Here is a 19,158-nt window from a genome sequence, read left to right on the forward strand (position 1 = left end):
GCAATCAAGAGTGAATATTCAATGTTCCTCAAATTGAGATGTTTAAATGGGGTGTCTCGTTGCACACTCAGTCAGCCTTTCTGAAAACGATCAAACCATTCTTGTGAGTGTTTTTGAGTTGATGTCGTTGTATGGTTGAAGGTGTTTATCACCCTGGTGCGTCTCTGGGTGTACCATATCACACCCTCTCAGTCGGTCGTTCTGAAAATGAAATGAACCCAACATTCATTTTTTCTTGATGGATTTGTTGAGACCAACCTCAGCCTCAGTAACAATGGAGCCAGTGACTGTTCAGCAAAGCCCTGGTAGAATACCGAATACTCAATCGGCTCACATAGCAGGAAAAAAAACAAGTGAAAAAAAAATGTTTTCAGGTTTTTTTTACTCAAAATGAACCAACATCATCAGTCCCAAAACTTTTTTGACTTTGAAAATTTTTCCAGAATTTTGAACTTATGAAAGTCCACCAATGACAGCAAATTGAAGGGTTAATCAGCCGCGACCAAACATTTTGAGGTATAATTATCTCAAAGGATATCATGTGACAATGTTGGTAGACTCTCTCACATCCATGCAGTCCGCAGTCTCAATTCTCCACAACATCAACCGTTTCTATGGAAACCGTTTCCTTTTTTCTGGCTATTTTCACAATACCTCATCACGAAAGCCTTTGAACTGATATCACCAAGATATCATAAGGTGTGAGTGCTTTTTCTTCAACTGTATCAACATTTGCTGATTTTACTAACACGGCCTCGTACAGGAGTAATCAACAGAGGAAATACGAGTTCTAGGTTTCCATAGAAATAGATGGTAATACTTTATTTCATCACTCAAGATGAGGCTGTTGACTGTTTCTGGGAAGTGGTAATGAATTGTCAAGTCACCCTGGTGTGTAATCTTACCTTTCAAGTATTCACTAGTCTTCTCCTTGCTGTAGGCAAATAGATACTGAGCCAGGAGATGGAGATCCAATTGAGGCCTCACTGGATTCACATACCCTTTATTGAAAACACCCATTCTAGAATATCGTTCAGCCTAGATAGTCATGTCTCATCAGTCATGCAAATCGAAAAGTTTTAGTCACAAATTCAAACATCTAAAAGCCTGAAGAATAATTCAAGCTCTTAAATTCTTCTATTCCATTTATTTATTCGAATTATATTTTCCAAAATGAATCACTCCATTCCCAACATCTCTCACACCTCGAGAAACCTGTCTCCAAAAAGACACCAAAGTTTTGATCGAAAGCACTGTCATCGCTTTCAAACTAACACGTAAAAAGTTGTTCCTTTTGAGAAAAACAAATGTGTCATCCAAATTGAGTAGGATTCTCAGTCAACAATTTCATGCCAGTTCTAAAATTTCTTCGACAAAGTCAGTGAAACTGCACTCAGTATTCCTCCACCTATTTTCCAGTTGTGTTCTTTATGACTGCATCAAGGGAAGAGGTTTTAAATTAGTTGAAAGCATCGCTTAAAATCCGCTGTTTGAAAATGTCATCTGGGATGCATGATTTAATGGAAATGGACTTGACACACCTTCTCGAGTTGAACAAATTGGATTGAATGGTGGGCGCAGAAAATTGGGTGAACAAGTCCACAATGCTATGCTCTTTGAGGCACAATCCAGCTCAAGAGTCACAAACAGCTCAATAAAACATTGGGTTTCAAGTTTCACTCGAACTTCTGAGAAACTACCAGTCAAGGAAAATCTGAGGCAGCCAAAAGATAGTGAAGATATTCAGTCACATCCTGTGCTAATTCCTAATCACTGATCAGCTACAATGAAATCTGAGTATTTTCCACTGTAGTCCTGCTTAAACATCAAATGCCTGCACTGTACATACATCCCAAGCAGAAGCAACCATTTGGTACACCGATGCTGCAAAATGATGGATATGAGAAGTGAGTTTTCTCACATGCTGGTAGAGTTAGATGATGTAGAATCAGAAGTGGTCACTAGATGACTTTGCATCAACAAGTCTTGGTGTAACAATTTCCACTACTCGTGAAAGAAATCCTCTTCACAATGCAATTCCTTGAACTGCCTTATTCCACACAGAGATCCTTCAAACAGTTGACTAACTGCATCATAAGTATTCTCCTCGTCCAAACTAAAGCAAGCGATCAGTTACATCAACAACCTCTTGGCAAAGGAATCTGGTAAACAGGCCAATGTAATCAAGCCTCTATCAAATGCGTCTCAAAGGTATCAAACAGAAATCTACTCATATCGAAGGCTGTTTGCACCTGCATAACTTAGTCAGACTGGAATCCTTGCCAAAATCCACATGCCTGATCCACGATGAGTAACAAGTTGTCTTGCTCCTCTTGAACTCTTGTCTATTCCAGTAACACGTCAAGGTTTTTGTTGAGTTAGTTGGTGAAAATCTATCGTGCTCAGTTTGACTTACAATCAAAGGGTCAGGGGTTCAAACTTTCATCTTGAGGCCACTTTTCCCTCCACATAAGAACGTTGAATAATCCCTTCATACCATACATTCCTGTTGACTTCATTCATGAAGCAACCTATTGCTTTTTGTAAATGTTACAAACTATGGTATCACACAGGTTCTGACTTTTAAAATATATAGGAATTCTCTGCAGCCTGAAGTACCGACACCTGTTCATCAGCACCTTCTGTTTACATGGCATCCAGGAATTGCTGTTTATCCTCCATATTGCCTTCTAATTGATTTTGGAGTATTTACTCCTGCAGAGCTTCTAAGATTTAAATCAGCCGTGATGTTTGATCTGGCAAGATAGGGAGAGGAGTAAGGCAACTTTCTTTATAAGACAGTTCAATTCATCAGTTCAGTCAGACCACTGGTAACATCAACAAACATAAAGAGTTGAGTGAAAATATAACTATAGGAACAGTAGCTGAATTATACCACTAGTACTATCATTTCTATAACATCTCTCCATGAGTCTCTGCCCCAAGCACTTAAGGATACTTTTTTGTGTTTTCATGAGAATCTGGTTATAAAAAGGACAGAAGTCTGTACCATTTGCAGTGATATGTGTCTTATTCTCATTCAAGGAATAGACTCAATACTCATGAGGCGAGTCTAACATTTCTCGATCCTGAGCTCCAGTATCTACAGGACTTAAAACAGCAGCTACCTTCTGACCGCTAACTGAAATACATTACACAATCATTCATTAAAGCACTAGTTCACCCAACCAGACAGAGAATGCAGTTGAATTGATTCTATCAATGAAGCAGAAGATGTATTGATACTCCTTACACAAGAAGTTTCCAAGTTATCTGTTTGGCTATAAACAGCTAGGCTAGTTGTTTTCAAGTGGAACTCCATAGCCTGGTTGAACTGCATTGAACCCTACAGACCAACAACGAAACATCCAGGAGAAAACATGTTTTGACTGATTCATTAACAAATTCCTTCACCATTTGATCCCACTATTCCATCTTTGAATATGATATCCTTCAAATGTTACAATTACATTAAAATGCACTTCAAATTTCAGATGGGATTGAAAATGGAAAATAATCCTTTTAAGCAAAAGGCAATTTCCAGTCCAAGCAAACATTCCAAGTCCAGCATTGAAAACCAGAACAGCTATGTCATCTTCTCCCAGAAGGAACACTGACGAATACACAAGTGACTGTTATATCAGTGTTAAGTCCTTTTCATTAAGCAATTGCAATTTCCAGCCAGCATTCTATGTCTGATTCCAGAAGACCCTATCCATTGGAGCTAATCCTAAGCCATTGTCTGCCAGCTAGCGGAGCTATGTTGAAACCACAATGTTGACTGTTGTTATATAGTTACTTTAGATCTTCCCATCTCTGCAATCAACAATCAAGTTCATTACATTTCACAGTAATATCATCACACAACATCACCTGATGCTTTCATTGAACAATGCCTTCAAGCAAACAGCAAAAAACCCCTATAGGAAGTCTGGTAGATTTAATGCTTTTTGTTACATTCATGAAAGGTTCCACCCCTGTAGGAAGGACAATATCACTTGGTGTATTCACTGAAAGTGCCTTGAAGTAAACACCCATAATACTCCAGGAAGGTTGATTTAGCACAACCCTGTAGGAAGGACAACTTGATATGTGGAACTTACAACACAGGTGACTTCATCTGGCCATTTGTCTATAAAGCCACAGAAAGTCAGCACTGCATGTTGTTTGTTCAAAAACAGTAGAGTGATTCCATGATTCAGTGATTTATTCAGTTGAAGAAAATAATCTGCCACTCTAGATGATAATCACAACCATGCTGTTATCTAGTACTGAAACCTGAGGAATAAAATCCCGTGACTTATTTTAGATCTAATGAATCAGCAACTGCATGGATCATCAATTTGATTCAAAAAGCGCAATTCACTCCCCATCAATTCTGTTGCTTGTAGTGAGGTTTAAGGGCGTTGGTGCACCCTGAAACTCACTACCTTAATTGCTGGATAGGACTATTGATGCCTTTGGCAGTAAGTCATCCGTTACAATGAGCTGTGTTGGAGTCAGAGGCAGTGAATGCCTCAGGAAACATGTTTAAGTCAAGTTATTAGTCACGATCAAACTCACAAGTCGAGCAATCAATACACACATTTTAGCAAAGAGAATCTCAGAAAAATACCACGATATTTCATCAAATAGTTTGTTTCAGGAGTTGTTTTGATATACTAGAGTTGCTTATTGCAAAAAATATTGGAAATATTTTTGAAAGAATCTTTTCTAAAATTTGGATGAAACCCCCAGGAAATACAAATGTAAAGAATAACAATCATTGGAACAACACAGATTTTATGTTGGAAAAGTTTTCTCCAAAATTGCATTGAGTAAATTTCAAAAAATGATTTTCTGTATTTCTTGTTTTTTCATGAAAATTTAAGAAATAAAAGATGATTTATAAAAAATTTTCTCAAAAATGTTTTTTCAAAAATATTTCTCAAAATTATTCAGAACACATTTAATGAAAATATGAATGTCCTGAATGGACATTTTGGCAAAGTGCCAAGTGCATGCGGCATTGTCACCTTTTTGGCAAAATGCCACATTGTTCAAAATTGTTTAAAAAATCCAATTTAAATCCAATGTTGACATATTTACGGTGGGAGGCTGGAACGTTAGATTTGCATTGGACTTTGAAGCAATATAGATTCAGTTTTGGAAATGACCAAAAGCTATAACAAGTTTGATTCTGATGTACCAATAATATAAAAGCAAAAACTTTACACTAAAGAGTTGCTATTGATTACACAAACTGCAGAATCATTAAAAGCCCTATTCAGCTGACTGCACTATAATTTTTTTCAAACTATTGATTGATTATGCACTTTCTACATTTCATATATCAAAATCAGAATCCATTTAAAACATAATTGAAAACACCATCATTCATTATAGGTTCTTGTTTCTAAAACACAGCGGCCACATGATATCAGTCTTTCTATGATGAACATTGATCAAACCATGCTTTGACCCCACAGCTCTCAAATCCTCCATCAGAAAGCGTCTGTGTTGGTTGAACTTGGTTGGCTGAACACTCTCCAAAGCCTGCAACATGGTAACACATGTAAGATGTGTTTCAAGTTTCCATCTCTAGTCCATGGCTGCTGCCTGAAATATCGCTGGGATGACCACATTCTCCATGTCATGCATTTTTCATTTTACAACCAGTGACCAACAACATGGTAAGAAATTATTGAGTATATCAGGTTTCAAGTCTCTAATATAATTTTCGAAAATTTGGCCGATTAGGTGATGGAATATCTGTCTGCTTGGCTAAAATAATGGGTATCAATAAAGACTATGCTCTTTCTTCAGTCTGCTACAAAAGGCCAGAGCGGTAAGTCTTTATTTATAATCTCCCATCGCTTCAGAGGATTTCTATATCGAGCATACCAAGCTGCTCTAATCTCCAGGTCTTCAGGATGTGTAAACATTACCTAGAGAACAGATCTCCACTGTCATTCTCAGACTAACAATACTTCAAACTATTGAAACATATTTTCTGAGGGAGGTCCATTTATCAGACAGGATACTGCTCATTCATTTGTTGATTATTTTTCTCCTGTGGTTGCAATGGATGTGCACTATCTTATCTTTTGGAAATTCAGAAGATCCATCTAATACATTTGTATTTGAACTTGATGACAGCATGTTCTAACGGTGTCTTTAATATCAGCGAGTAGATTGATAAAATACCAAAGAACGAACATGAAGATGGTGCCCTTTGAATTATTTTTTAAGAAACTGATCGTCAACAGAGCATTTCATCAGCCAACTTCTGAAAGTGATTTCCCGAGATCTCGCAGTGAATGTGCCTTGCTCTGCTTTTGGTTGGTGAAGTGCACAACTTTCAGTGCTCTCCTGAATGGCAGCTACTTGATTTGTCAAATGAGTAAGAAGAAAGGAACCTGCATGGAAAAGGAAGAGATTCGAATAATGGATGGGTACTCCATGTATCAAATTAAGGTAAGATTTCAGTAGTTTATTTTGGGACCAGTGAAAGCTGGGCAAAAGTGAAATTTCAGCAGGTTTGGATAACAGGTGTTGCAGACCTTTGTAAACTATGAACATGACAGGACAAGTCTTGAATCTAACAGTTCGATTACTTGGTGTGGATGACTCTTCTTTGCATACACATAACTAGATGTTGAATGAACACAGTCAAACCTAAGCAATGGATCGTGGCATTCCAGAAGCTTGCCGAGATCACACTTCTTTCTAATTTCATCCAGCCGATCAATCTGCTGGTGTACAGGTTCCACGCTACCAAGATGTTCCGACCACCAGTCTCTATTTGTTTGGCCAAGTATGAAAATATGTTTTACTTGTTTGACCAAAGATCAAATTCATTGGTATTTATTCATAGATTTCACGATAGATATTTACACATGTTTAAAACTTTGCTTGTCTACCAGCCTCAAAGAGATGGCAACTTCCTACTTGTTCAAAACACATCTGCATCTTCCATTGAATTGATACATTCTTTCAACAGAATATATGACATGAAACTGATCTTTTTCGACCATGTTGGCAGAAGAGGTTTTGAAAAAATGATATACAAATTATACGATATTCGAGCTGGTCAGTTGACCAAAATCTTTTTTCCCCATCATCACATCTGCTCAAGTGCACTTTCAAGACATTATGATCCACTTCTGACAAAAGACAACATATTGACTGCTTGTGATGCCAAGGACCGGCACGGAAACTGGAGGAAAGTGGTATGGACTTTATTCAACATAACTTGGCAAAATGATAAAGCTACTCTCACAAGTGGGCCAAGTTGGTCTATGTCTTGGCCGTCTTACACATTCATCACAACTGATGGCGTTTATATGTATCTAAAAGAGACAAGTCCAGGGTTCTTTTCCATATATCCTTTCTTTCAGGTTATGAACAAACACAGCCATCACTCTCGTTTTCAATTGGCCACTGGAGGTGTAAACATACAGATAGATTACTATAAAGAGCAGTTAAAACTATCGATATTTTACTTTAACCAAAGTAAGATGCTTATTGCTATGCATATGTTCAGAATAAACTGTATGCCCCATTCACCATGGTATCGCCAATACCAGTACAGCAAACAGGTAAAGGTGATCATCACCCAACTTCATCTTAAGATGAGAACAGGTGTCTATTCATTTGAAAGAGTTGTCCTAATGCATACAAATTCAGATTTACTTTCACTGGTTCCTTCTTCTCATTATAGACATGACGAGAAACACAAGAAAACAAGAGACTTTAGGACTTTAAAATTGTACACACCTTTTTGATTAGAAACATGCATCAGCACCCAGAGCAGGGTTCATCAAGAATTCTATTTTGAAAATTCACATTTTCTTTATTTTACTGACTACCTGTTGTTTGGACAGGAATACTCTCACATAAGCTGTGCCTGACGTGACAGAGATGAGGCTGACACCAGCAGATCAGATGATGACAGCTTGACTCGGCTTCAATCGGTCCATCGAGGAGAGTTACATGTGCTGTTGCTACTTTCGGGGTTGGGCACCCCTGGCTTTAGAATAGGTGCTACCGATCATGAAGTAGGAATGGCTACTGACTGTGTGATCATGAAGTATAAGATTTTGAAGAGAACACAACACACTCTGTGTTTAGGCAGAGTTTAGCACTATTATCAAGGATCAGGGCAAATTATGAAACCGTCACGAAACAACTCATATCATGTTCTGCAACACTTCCCATCAACCAAAGCATGCTATACAAGCTACATGTTCAGATCTGCATTGAAAATGTACGCTGTACATGTATGTTTGAGGATTTTCATGCCATTGTATTCAAGATCAGCACTGTGTTGAAGGCTTTGCGCACTTTACAGTGCACACTAGGATGGCTGGTACAGTCAAAATCTTTCACATTTTAACACCATGATCCAAAGGGTCATATGAATGTGTGGACTGCCACAGTTTTGGAACTTCAATTCTAGCAAAGGGCAACAACATCACACTAGGACTCAACAACCCGAGGGAGAAATCAATTGAATCACAGCATGGATGGATATAAAACAGAAATTCACTCTTTATGCTACACAAAGCAGATTTTGCTACCCCTGCCAGATGTGAACAAGGTTTCATATCGTTTTTTTTTTCCAGGAAAAACCTGAAATGAAGTCCCTGAGACTCCGAGTTTACATATATTCAAACCCCCAATTTCTATTGTCATGGGTGAAAATGAACTTTTGACGTATTTGTTTGATCAAAATTCTAGTTCTATTGTATTTATTCATGAATTACATCGAGGACACCCCTCAATTACTATTTTGAAGAGGATCTTTGTCTATGAGTATGGAGAGGGGCGGTATTACCATTGTGATCACAACAAATCGGCAACTTCCATTGAACTTGTCTCATATTTCAAGATCATATACAATAGGAAATTGATGCTGGTCGACCTGACTGGGAGAAAAGGAATGGAACACAGGATATTCAAACTGTTAAACATATTTACAAGTCAAGTAAGCCGAATTGAAATTCCCCACAATCATGCATGCTCGAGAAGAAGCAATGTGAAGCTGCTAACACCATCCCTTGTTAATAACAAGATACTAATAGCGTGTGTAGATGAGCACGAAGGAAGATTTGTGTACACTTTGTTCAATATGACTTGGCAATTCGGAATTGCCAAACTTTCAGCAGAACTTAACTGGTATCCAATGCAACCTAAGCTGATGATCATAACTAAGGAAGGTAGCATTCTATATCTATCCATGAAATACAGCCCCCATCTTTCCTTCTGCCTGCTTTTCCCCCAGCCAAGGGACTACCAGACTTGTTACAGGAAATCATTCAAAATACCCATGAGAACAGAACTCACAGAACAGGTTTACTATGAATTGCAATCAAAGTATCTGATGTTTTTCTATGATAAATATGGCAGTTTGATTTCGATGAAGGGAATCAAAATTCTATGCACTACTCATCATTCTTTGACTGATGTACATGATAACTTTGAAGAATTCCAAGTCATTATCACCAGTCTTATTCACCGCCCAAATGGAATAGGTCATATAAAGAGATCTATCTTAATGCACACAAATGGTGATCTGATCTTACCAATGTTTTCCATAGAAAGAATGAAGGACTCAACGACAAAGTGGACCTTTCATCATTTCAAATGGTTTGAGGTTGTGCACTAGACAACTGACTTTATTAGAACATGGATAAGATGATCAAAATGAATTTTTGACAAGGCAAACCTTTTTCCGAATTTTTTTGGAAAAAGGATTTCTCAGATTTCATGCGAAGACAAGAAATACAGAAGAACATTTTTTTTAAAATTCAGTTTTCAAGCAATCTATGAGAAAAGATTTCCACCATAGAATCTATGAGACATGTATGGCTCAACGAGGCCAGCACATGACATAGCAACCTCTTCTCAACAGCCTCTCCAGTCTAACCCTGGCTACTTACCACTCCCCTTAGATGTCCACGACCATGAAATATAACTCGCATCTCTATTATACGGATCAATAGGGCAATTCAAACTGTCATGCCTGATTGGTTAAAGGAAATCAATACATGTGCTACATTAAAATATGGCGTGGGTCGTTTGATCGAGGCGGTATTGTTGTCATTATCATCATGATCATCCTTGTGATTATCAAAACCGCAAACTGAAATGACGATACCATTTCATGACAACACACTATAAAGCTTTGGCCAGGTGACCACATCCACAACATTGTCAGTGCCTTGGGGAGGATGATGTCCAGTCATTTCAATGGAGATACTGCCAAAATTGTAAGGGAGTTCAATCATGTGATACATTTAGTATTTCTTATCATTGTTACTCTCAGTTAATTTTTGGTCAAATTGCGAAATGAGGTGAGAAAGTTATTGTGCAGATATAGGCATTTACTGATCTGACCTTCTGAGGACTTTTGAGTTGCTGTCAAGAGGAACTTATTAAGAAAACAATTCAAACCTCACACTCCACTCAAGTGAATGATACCACCATTATCATATTGATTCAACTCCCTATTTCCCATCCCAGGAGAACCTCGAGTGATATCTGACATTTGCACAAGTATGTCTTCTTCTCAGAAGGTAGTCTTACAATATGTAATTGATAGGTCCTCCAAGTTATGACTAACTGCCTTGAGAATACAACAACTTTGGAAATTGATAGGCCGTCTAAGTTATATCTAACTACCCTGAGAATACAACAGAGGAAATCAATAGGTCGTCCCAGCGACCGTCGTTTTTCAGTGATTTGTTGGAACAGATAACATAAGAAAGTTTGATTTGTTCACTGGTTTCGAATTAACAGAAGATTGTGTAGAGTTTCACCATTCTTCCAGATTAACATATTCTCATCTGATCTTGAAACTTTGGGGACGAGACTAATGGCACTGTCATCACGTCCTGGTCTGTTGTGTGCAACAAGTCAAAACGCAAGCCAGTATTAAACTAAGCAATGAATGATTGTTATGACTGACACACGACTCTTCATTGTGAAAGAAGTAAGGTCCCTGGGAGGTAAGGGAAAGTCATCAATATCTCTGTAGGGACTAAGGCTGGGTTTCATGCCGTAACACTTAGCCCACAACATCTGCTATCCCAAGGTAGTGTCATATTTAGGCACTTTAGGATCTTCAGCATTTGTGGCCTATCACGGATTCATTGCTTTACTGCGACCAAGAAGTAGTTTTAATTATGGCCTGCTGTCTGCTGCCAGAGAGTTTGGCCATTCCCAACATGACCTCACTGGTCGACCCTGTGAATTACCTTTTCCTGAAGAACCTTATTACCATAGATATGAGACTGAATATACTGGTCAGGTATCACAGCAGCCTCCAAAAAATCCCTTACTGGAGAGAAACTTAAGGGTGGATGAAAGTTTACTTTACATCACTCTAAAACCATCCTGGACAGACTATTCCCGCGGGTAAGCTTGACCTGAACTATTGATATGATGCAGAGTAGTTGATTTGGGTCTGATTACAAAGACATTCCAGTTATTTCATGAAATATACAATCAGCTCTAGGTGCAAACTGTCCTAACACCAACACTACTCACCAAAACTCTGACTCAGAGCTGAACCATCTTTCCAAAGTCCTGGACTTGAAACGACCGTATTCGTGCGACTACGAATAGAGCCATCTTTTGAAAGACTTTTGGCTGCCTCTGCATTGATGGCTTGAAAGAAAAAGAATACTTCTGTTTTACAATTAAGAACTTGAACAACTGATATAATTCAAAGTCATCCAAAAGCTATGACAAGTTTGATTCTGAAATTGGGGATATATAAGACTTTGCATGTAAACGAATTTCCAATGACCCTCTAAGTACCTCAGGACATCCAGCACCAAAATCAATCTAATCGTTCATGGACCATCCTCACAATAATTCCGTCAGATGAAAGAAAGACCCTCATTAATCGCATTCTCTCAGGGTAATTTGGTCACAGCATGATTCAGTTTTCTTCCTCTTTAAGGAAAGATTATTGACTATCACATCATTATCTCCTTCTAACAAGGCTAGAAAATGTAGGAGATTTACATCAACATGCCCAACACTCAACACTTTCCAAATCATTACTACTTCCAAGTCCAGAATTATTGCTGTAACCATGGCAATCACACCAACAGCTTTTATCAGTATTTAACATTATGTTGTGTTTATTGTCACGTTGACCAGGCAAAGCCTGATGTAAACAATAATAATATGCTGACATTTGTATAAATCTCTCATTTGACATCTACGATCCTACACGACATCATCATTTACTGTAAACAGTTAACAACATGGTGAAAATTGTATTCTCTGATTTGACGTTTTCTGTTGCCAGAAGGGTCAGGCAAGAAGATTGGACAATGCATGATGTTTGATGGATGAAAGTTATGGTATCTATAAGTGGGTACGTGGTCATGTTGTTTTATTGTTGGCAGGCGATATGGCGGGCCATCACAGACTGCCCAATCAAATCTCTCCACCAGGCCAGAGAGAGACAGATGCATGATTTCTCTATATTCTGCAGCTTTTTATTCCATGTTGGGCTACTAAAACCATTTTTGAAAAAGCACTTAAATCACTTGTTTATGATATTGCGTAACAGTTGACATTGAGATTGCCAGCCCCTAGGGCGAGTACCATCTGCTTCTCTGATCACACCAGACGCCAGTGAGTCAGGCAGATAAACTTTGTCTGAGCGTAGGAGTAAATATGCATGAGTCTTTATCAAGGATTGTCATTCACTGACAGGGAAACATGACAAATTCCCTTTCAAAGCCATTAGAGATGCTAATCTTTATACATTGATATTTTATGTTTCAGTTATTTCTGATAGACCGTTGTTGGGATATACCAACCAGATGAAATGGATAGGTTACAGATCTCCATTATGGACATCCTTGGTATTTACAAATAATGGGTCCTGTTTACAACAAAAGTTAAGATAAACAAATAATATGATAAATAGGGCTGAGAGCCAGTGTTGCCAAGAGCCACGACTAGTATGGATTGAAGTGATCATAAATATCCAATATCCACTCCTATTGATTAAACATGAAACTAGAATTCTGATCTAATTGAAATGTAGATGTAGATTCATGCTGAGAAAATTGATTGAAAAGGAATGCACCAAGATGCCTTTCTATTCTAACCATCTGTGTTTTAACTCAAGGATCATTGAGAAACACTCCACATTCCAATTGAAAGTATTCAATACAACATCTGAGGTAAAGTGTAAACCAATATCATGATCATGATCATCGCCATCAGTGGGTATCATTTCCGTCGGGCTCACAGAATAGGAAATTCTTCTTCCACAGCGGATATCATCTTCTCAGTACATTACAAGTTAAATTAGATAAAGACCTGTCCAGGTGTAACAGTCCCTATAAAAAGGGATTTTACTGATGACAGCTAATTCCTCTTCAAATCTTCTCTGCACTACATCTAATGGACCTTAGGCCTACTGTCACATTTCCCAATGTTTTCTAGCCAGAACAAGGTGCTGATGTGAAGCTGGGCTGCTACTATTTTCTACATTTGCAGTTCCCACCATCACACCAATATTAATCTCCCTAATGGGTCCGTTACGTTATGGTCCATGAGTCAACATAATCATGTTTTACGGTGACCATTGATAGTTATGGCCACAATTTATTGCTGAAGGTGACAGACGAATGAGCAGCTATGATGACGTGCTTGGATTAGTGGCCATTTTTAGGCATGATGAGTTCTGATGGGTGTGGCATACCCCCAACTTACAATCATTTGGCAGTACTGCAGTTATCCATTAAGTTGCTGCAGGGGCATGCCCTTCAGTTGAGGACTCGGTACACTGATGTTGACAGACTGGCTGAGCTCAAAATCATACTTGTACAAATGTCATTTATTCAGTTTGGTCTCTTAGTCTTACTTGCTTGAAAACCCTTTAATTTCTGAAGTCAAATGACATCAAATTCATTTATGAGTACACAAAAATAGTGCTATCTTTTCAGATTAGAATGTAAAATATGATGAAGATGTTGATCCCGAGAAGGCCATATGTGACATGTCATGCAGCTGAAGATGGCAAGAAGCCAAGCCCTTCCGAGCAATAGCTCTGTGTTGCTAGGGAACAAGAGGATCACTAGGGAAAACTCAGTTGTCACTCACAATCATATTCTCAAGTTGTCTGACTTCTGTCTGCCGAAAGCACTCGAGACTAATACATGTTAACTCCATTTTATCGTGGATCACAAACATTTCAAGAAAAATCTATGTTGACACCAACTTTACAGATCCCTTATTCTCATGCTGTGTGTATCTCAGAACAAGATCACAAGATCTTGGATATTTTGCAACCAGTTGAAAACCATCCATATTTTCGTTATTATAGTCATATTTTCCCATAACAAACAGCTGTAGCCCCCAATAATGCTGCAAAAAATCCTAATCTGGTCAGCCACCTCTGAGGTTGTGTTGATTTAAACCAATAAATACCTCATCCATCACAATAATGATCTTTCATGAGGCGACCAGTCGGAGATTCAACCAATATTGCCAATGGTCAGTTGCCATAGTGAGTGTGAATATCGGTGATCCAAATATGTGTAGTACCATACCCGTTAGGTCAGTATCTATGAGAAGATGTGTTGATTTATAGTGTTTGACTTGTGAAAATTGATGTAACGTCAATACTTTTTACTCAGATTTGAAGTGTTAAATAGTATGAATGCTGTCCGAGACATGTTTTGTACTGCCATTACTGTTCTTTTCATTTTTGGCCACCACCTCCTTTCCCTAACTGGTGCCAAATTGTAAGTGTCATGCAAAAACACCAAAAAGTCCTGACTGTGTAATACTCATTGAAGAAAATGCCCTCCTTACGTGCAAGACCAAAGGCTGACAAAGGACCACCCTCAAATTCACAGAATACCACTGGCCCCATTTTACATGTTCAGGTAATTCCGTATTCAGAGAGTGTTCAACCCTTGCTTCAACATCTTTTTTTACCAATACCAAAGATGACGGTGCCTTGCTGATGAATTATTGAGAATCGATTCTCGGCCAATGATTTTGCCGCGTAACCATAATTGGTAGAATGTCGACCCTGGACATCCATCATCAACCCTCAGGCCACATTATTAATACATCACAATATATCGTCACTGCTGACAATTCTTCACCAAATTCCATAAAGATATCGTAATCTATTTGCGGGTGGAACTGGGCTTGTGGGCATTTCAGCAACATAACTGTCGTTGTTTCAATATATCACACACGCAGACATCATCAGCCATTCTTCATGATATTGGACTGAAGATTCAGTTGAGGGCTTCAGATCATACTGCTAGGGCATGTGTTGTGCTGGTCCAGCTGGATGTTATAAGCAGATACAGCCTGTGGTCATTATTGTGTTGCATAATCTTATTCTTGGGTCAATTCACTTTGTCTAACATGGATAACAATGTTGAGTGTCATGCAACCAGCAGTATTTTCGAGAACATTTACTTTTTAATGATTATTTTGGAAGCAATCTTGAATCAAAATTTGATTTCTTCCCAATCAAATTGACTGATCGGTTGATCATCTCCACTCCATGGAATCCAATATTGGGAAATAATAAGAAAATGCAATTTCATATCCCTGCCTCGGGATTAAGACAGAAGATTTGATTGATTAGATTTGGCATACAAACCAATCATCTTCAATTCGATCATTCAAGATCAATTCAAATTCAGGTTAGACCACCCCCGGTAAACGGGAGGGGCTGTGCAGATGGTGTCATTAAAAAAGATGCCATTTTGGACAGCCGACAGCAAGTTTTATAAGAGGCAATCCAGGTGGTTTACAGCTGCACTGCAACTGATCAGCTAAGACAATGGTTGAATAAGGGAAACAAGCCTGGACCATCAACAGTCTTGGCAAAAACACTTTTTCACTTTATATCTAGAGTAAAAGATTTACAGTAAGTATATCTCCGATACACAGAGCTAATGTTGTGCAGCATCGCTACCATGGTGAGATGGCCCCTTGAGCACAATGGTATCAGTCCTTAAGGAGAAAGCTTTCCACAGCTGTATTCAGCTTTTCTTGGTCATCATTTTTATGGTTTCCAATGTTTTTAAGAAATCACTAATCCTCCACACTCGCTGGAGTACGTCCCTGATGTCTTTGTTGAGAGGAGAAAAAGACACAGTTTCCATTAGAAGGGATAAGGGACAGTGCCGTGTGACTGTACTGAGCTTCCAGAATAGGTAAGGTGCCCTTAGACAACACTACCAGTTTAATTTGTAAGCATGTCCTGCCCTCGTGAACCAAAGCCCTGCTTCCAGCGGCAAATCAAATATTGAAAGCAGAGTTTCAACAGCAGCAGTTGCATTAGGCTAATTGCATGAGGAGGCGGAATGGAAATGAGGTTGTTTTCAAATCAAAATGGATTTAATTGTTATGCCTCTGCCTGGGTTCAAATATTCTTTTTACTTGTTTTTTTTTTCTGCTCAAAATGAAGAAACATCATGAGCCCAAAAACATCTAGGCTTTGAAAAATTTTCAGAATCAGAAGGATGAAAAAATTTCTGAGTCCAAAATTTTTTTTCTCTTTTTTCAGCTGAGTTGAGGTCATCACAGTCAGTAAGCGTATATCTGAGGTAGAGAAAGTTGTCTCAATCGGCATCTATAACTCATGGGTGTGGAAAGTTAGAGTATTGATTGGTTTGTAAACAATCGAATTTCTGTTTGATCCATCCTGCCACCCACAAGACAAGAGCTATCACTATTTTAATGATAGTGATACAATGCCTTTGAAAGTTGAAATTTGCGTTACTAGGAGGCATTGATTCACAAAAGCAGGCACTTAGCAGGTATAGATGGTAATGGGCCAGCAGCCCGGCAATATTGCTCACAGGATTCACAACTAACTGGCTAAGTAACAGCTACAACAGGCAACAATATTTCACCAAAAACCAGGTATTCATGCATCTCCATGTTTCCATTTCCAGAAAGTTCCAGACTTCTTTTTCATAACAAACCCTTGAGAAGGGTACAATACAAGGCATATATGAACACCAAAAGTTATCGGTGTAGAGATGTCGCATCAAATGGAATGCAAAGTGGGATAGGTTGCAATTTAGGATGCAACTTTTGTGGATAGGGAGGTGTAGAGTGTCTGGTCTGTTCCCCATATGGAGGGGTTTTCAACGCTACGGATGATAATATACCAGGCAGCATACATGGGCAAGGGCAAGAGAGATTCTAAACACACATATCTCACCTGAAAACAATGCAAGAGATGAGCATTAGGAACATAGCAATGCATGACAGCAGATAAAAAGACAGGTGCATTGAGATATTAGTAAGAACATGACCTCGACATAAGAACAACACAAAGTTGCAATGACACAAGCTGTCAGAGTATACAAGGATGCAAAGAGGGACAAGTATGTTTGGATTGCGATGACTGAGGATAGAAAGATGAGAAGAGAGAGATGGACCTGATGGCAATATGATACACTTACCCATCTCAGTATCCAGTTTCCAACATAGCTATGGTGACAAGAGCATTCCACTAAGATTGTACCAAGCTTCACAGCATACACACTACTGCCTCGCGTAGCTCCGACTCTCATCCACGCCAAGTAAAATCAATATTGGTGACGAGACCGAAACGTTGGTTTGCTCGCTCGCCAGTCATTCTAATACATTCAGCTGTAATGTGGCAATATCTCCTGACTCAATTAGGCGAGGGATCCAAATGGCTTTGGCTATACACGATTTTTCATGCGTGTAAATTAGCTGATGGAAAGTGAAGGATGTTCATATGAGCCTGGGTCATCGCAGGTCAAATACTCCGCATTCGCACAGTAAGCTACTAAAGATATATGGAACTACAAGAAAAAACCCATCGATACACACTGTGTGTGATGACTTTGCACTTTGAAAGCGAAATGTTTTTTTCTGAAATCTCTGAAGCCTGTTGTGATGAAGTGACAATGAAACCCTGGATCCCAGATAACATTTCAGACATGTGTCACAATAGATAAGAACTAAAAAAGGAAAATAAACTGAATGCTGAGGCTGCAGGACAATACTGCATTGTCAAAAACACCATCGGTCAAGAATAAAAGCAAAGGAAAATTGGTTTTCCAAGCAGTTTGACATCACCAGGAGGGACTATACCAAAGCGATAGTAAGAAAACCTACGACACAATGAAGAAACTGACTCAGACACAGCAGCAGAAGCCTACCCCCATAGAAGATAAAAGTGGCTGCCTCCTTACCAAGGAGAGTGCTATTCTCGAGCCATGGACAACGAGGGACTGATAGAGTTGGACCTTTTGTGGTTGTTGTTATTGCTCTGTAAAAATGTTTCAGTCACTTTTGACCTTCTATAGGCCTTCGTGCCACATGTGGTCAAATGCGATGAAGTTGTGATGCAGTTCCCTCTCGTGGTCCAGAGGATTGTAGGTTAACAATCTGATGTTGAAGAAGCCAAACTGTTCTTCTGCTAATATCTCGTTTACCTTGGGTTGGAGTCTGTTGAGGATGATGCATGACCTTGCTGGGGTGGCTGATGAGACGTTTGGGCACAAGCCCAGGTTTCGCCTTCTTTGGCAGTGGGATAGTGAGGGATTTTGGTCATTGGTTTCGTTCCTACATCTTCTTGCAAAGTGCGGTCATGACCTTTATCATTGCAGGACCAGCACATTTCAGCAATTCACCTAGGACACAGAGCTGTCCTCATTTTGGAAAAACAACCATAAATTCACATTGCTATAGTTTGACAGTGCTCTCCAATTTCCCGGTGATAAAATCAATTCCAAGGACCAACGTATACATCATACTGTCTGGCTGAGGAAGCAAGTCATTTTTCATCCATACATCACAGAAATCAATAAACCGGCGGAACATCACCGATTGCATATCACTAATCTTTATTGATTTTATGGAGGCAATCAGCCAACCCTAGCAGAGGTACGCCTCATTTCTATTGGGTGTAGCTCATACTAAATGGAGTCGGTCATCCAAGCATATCCCCAATTCAAATTATAAACATAAATATCCTGTGAGCGATTCTTCCTTGCCGAAGGGATTGATGTTCAATTTAGCCATGACATATTGACATACATATAATTGGATTATATTTTGTCCTTGGTCTAACCTGAGCTTGTGCTTCTTCTTGCAAGTATCTTTTTGTTTTAAATTGGGATTACT

General features: G+C 38.9%; 1 protein-coding gene across 8 annotated transcripts in view; it reads right to left on the reverse strand.

The window, feature by feature from the left end:
* The window catches only part of LOC135492898 (oxysterol-binding protein-related protein 8-like), an 80,647-nt gene that overhangs the window by 37,157 nt on the left and 24,332 nt on the right, over positions 1-19,158 (reverse strand). For 2 of the 8 annotated variants that reach the window (XM_064779602.1, XM_064779601.1), the window contains exon 2: positions 11,533-11,652. The exons of 2 other annotated variants lie outside the window; for them this stretch is intronic. In XM_064779602.1, coding sequence (XP_064635672.1) covers positions 11,533-11,652 — 120 coding nt within the window. Of the gene's footprint in view, positions 1-905; positions 2,404-11,532; positions 11,653-17,462; positions 17,562-19,158 lie in introns of those variants that run through there. 4 more of the 8 variants (XM_064779603.1, XM_064779605.1, XM_064779609.1 and 1 more) reach the window with 4 other exon arrangements.

The sequence above is a fragment of the Lineus longissimus genome, chromosome 8, assembly GCF_910592395.1.
Source record: "Lineus longissimus chromosome 8, tnLinLong1.2, whole genome shotgun sequence".
NCBI lineage: Eukaryota > Metazoa > Nemertea > Pilidiophora > Heteronemertea > Lineidae > Lineus > Lineus longissimus.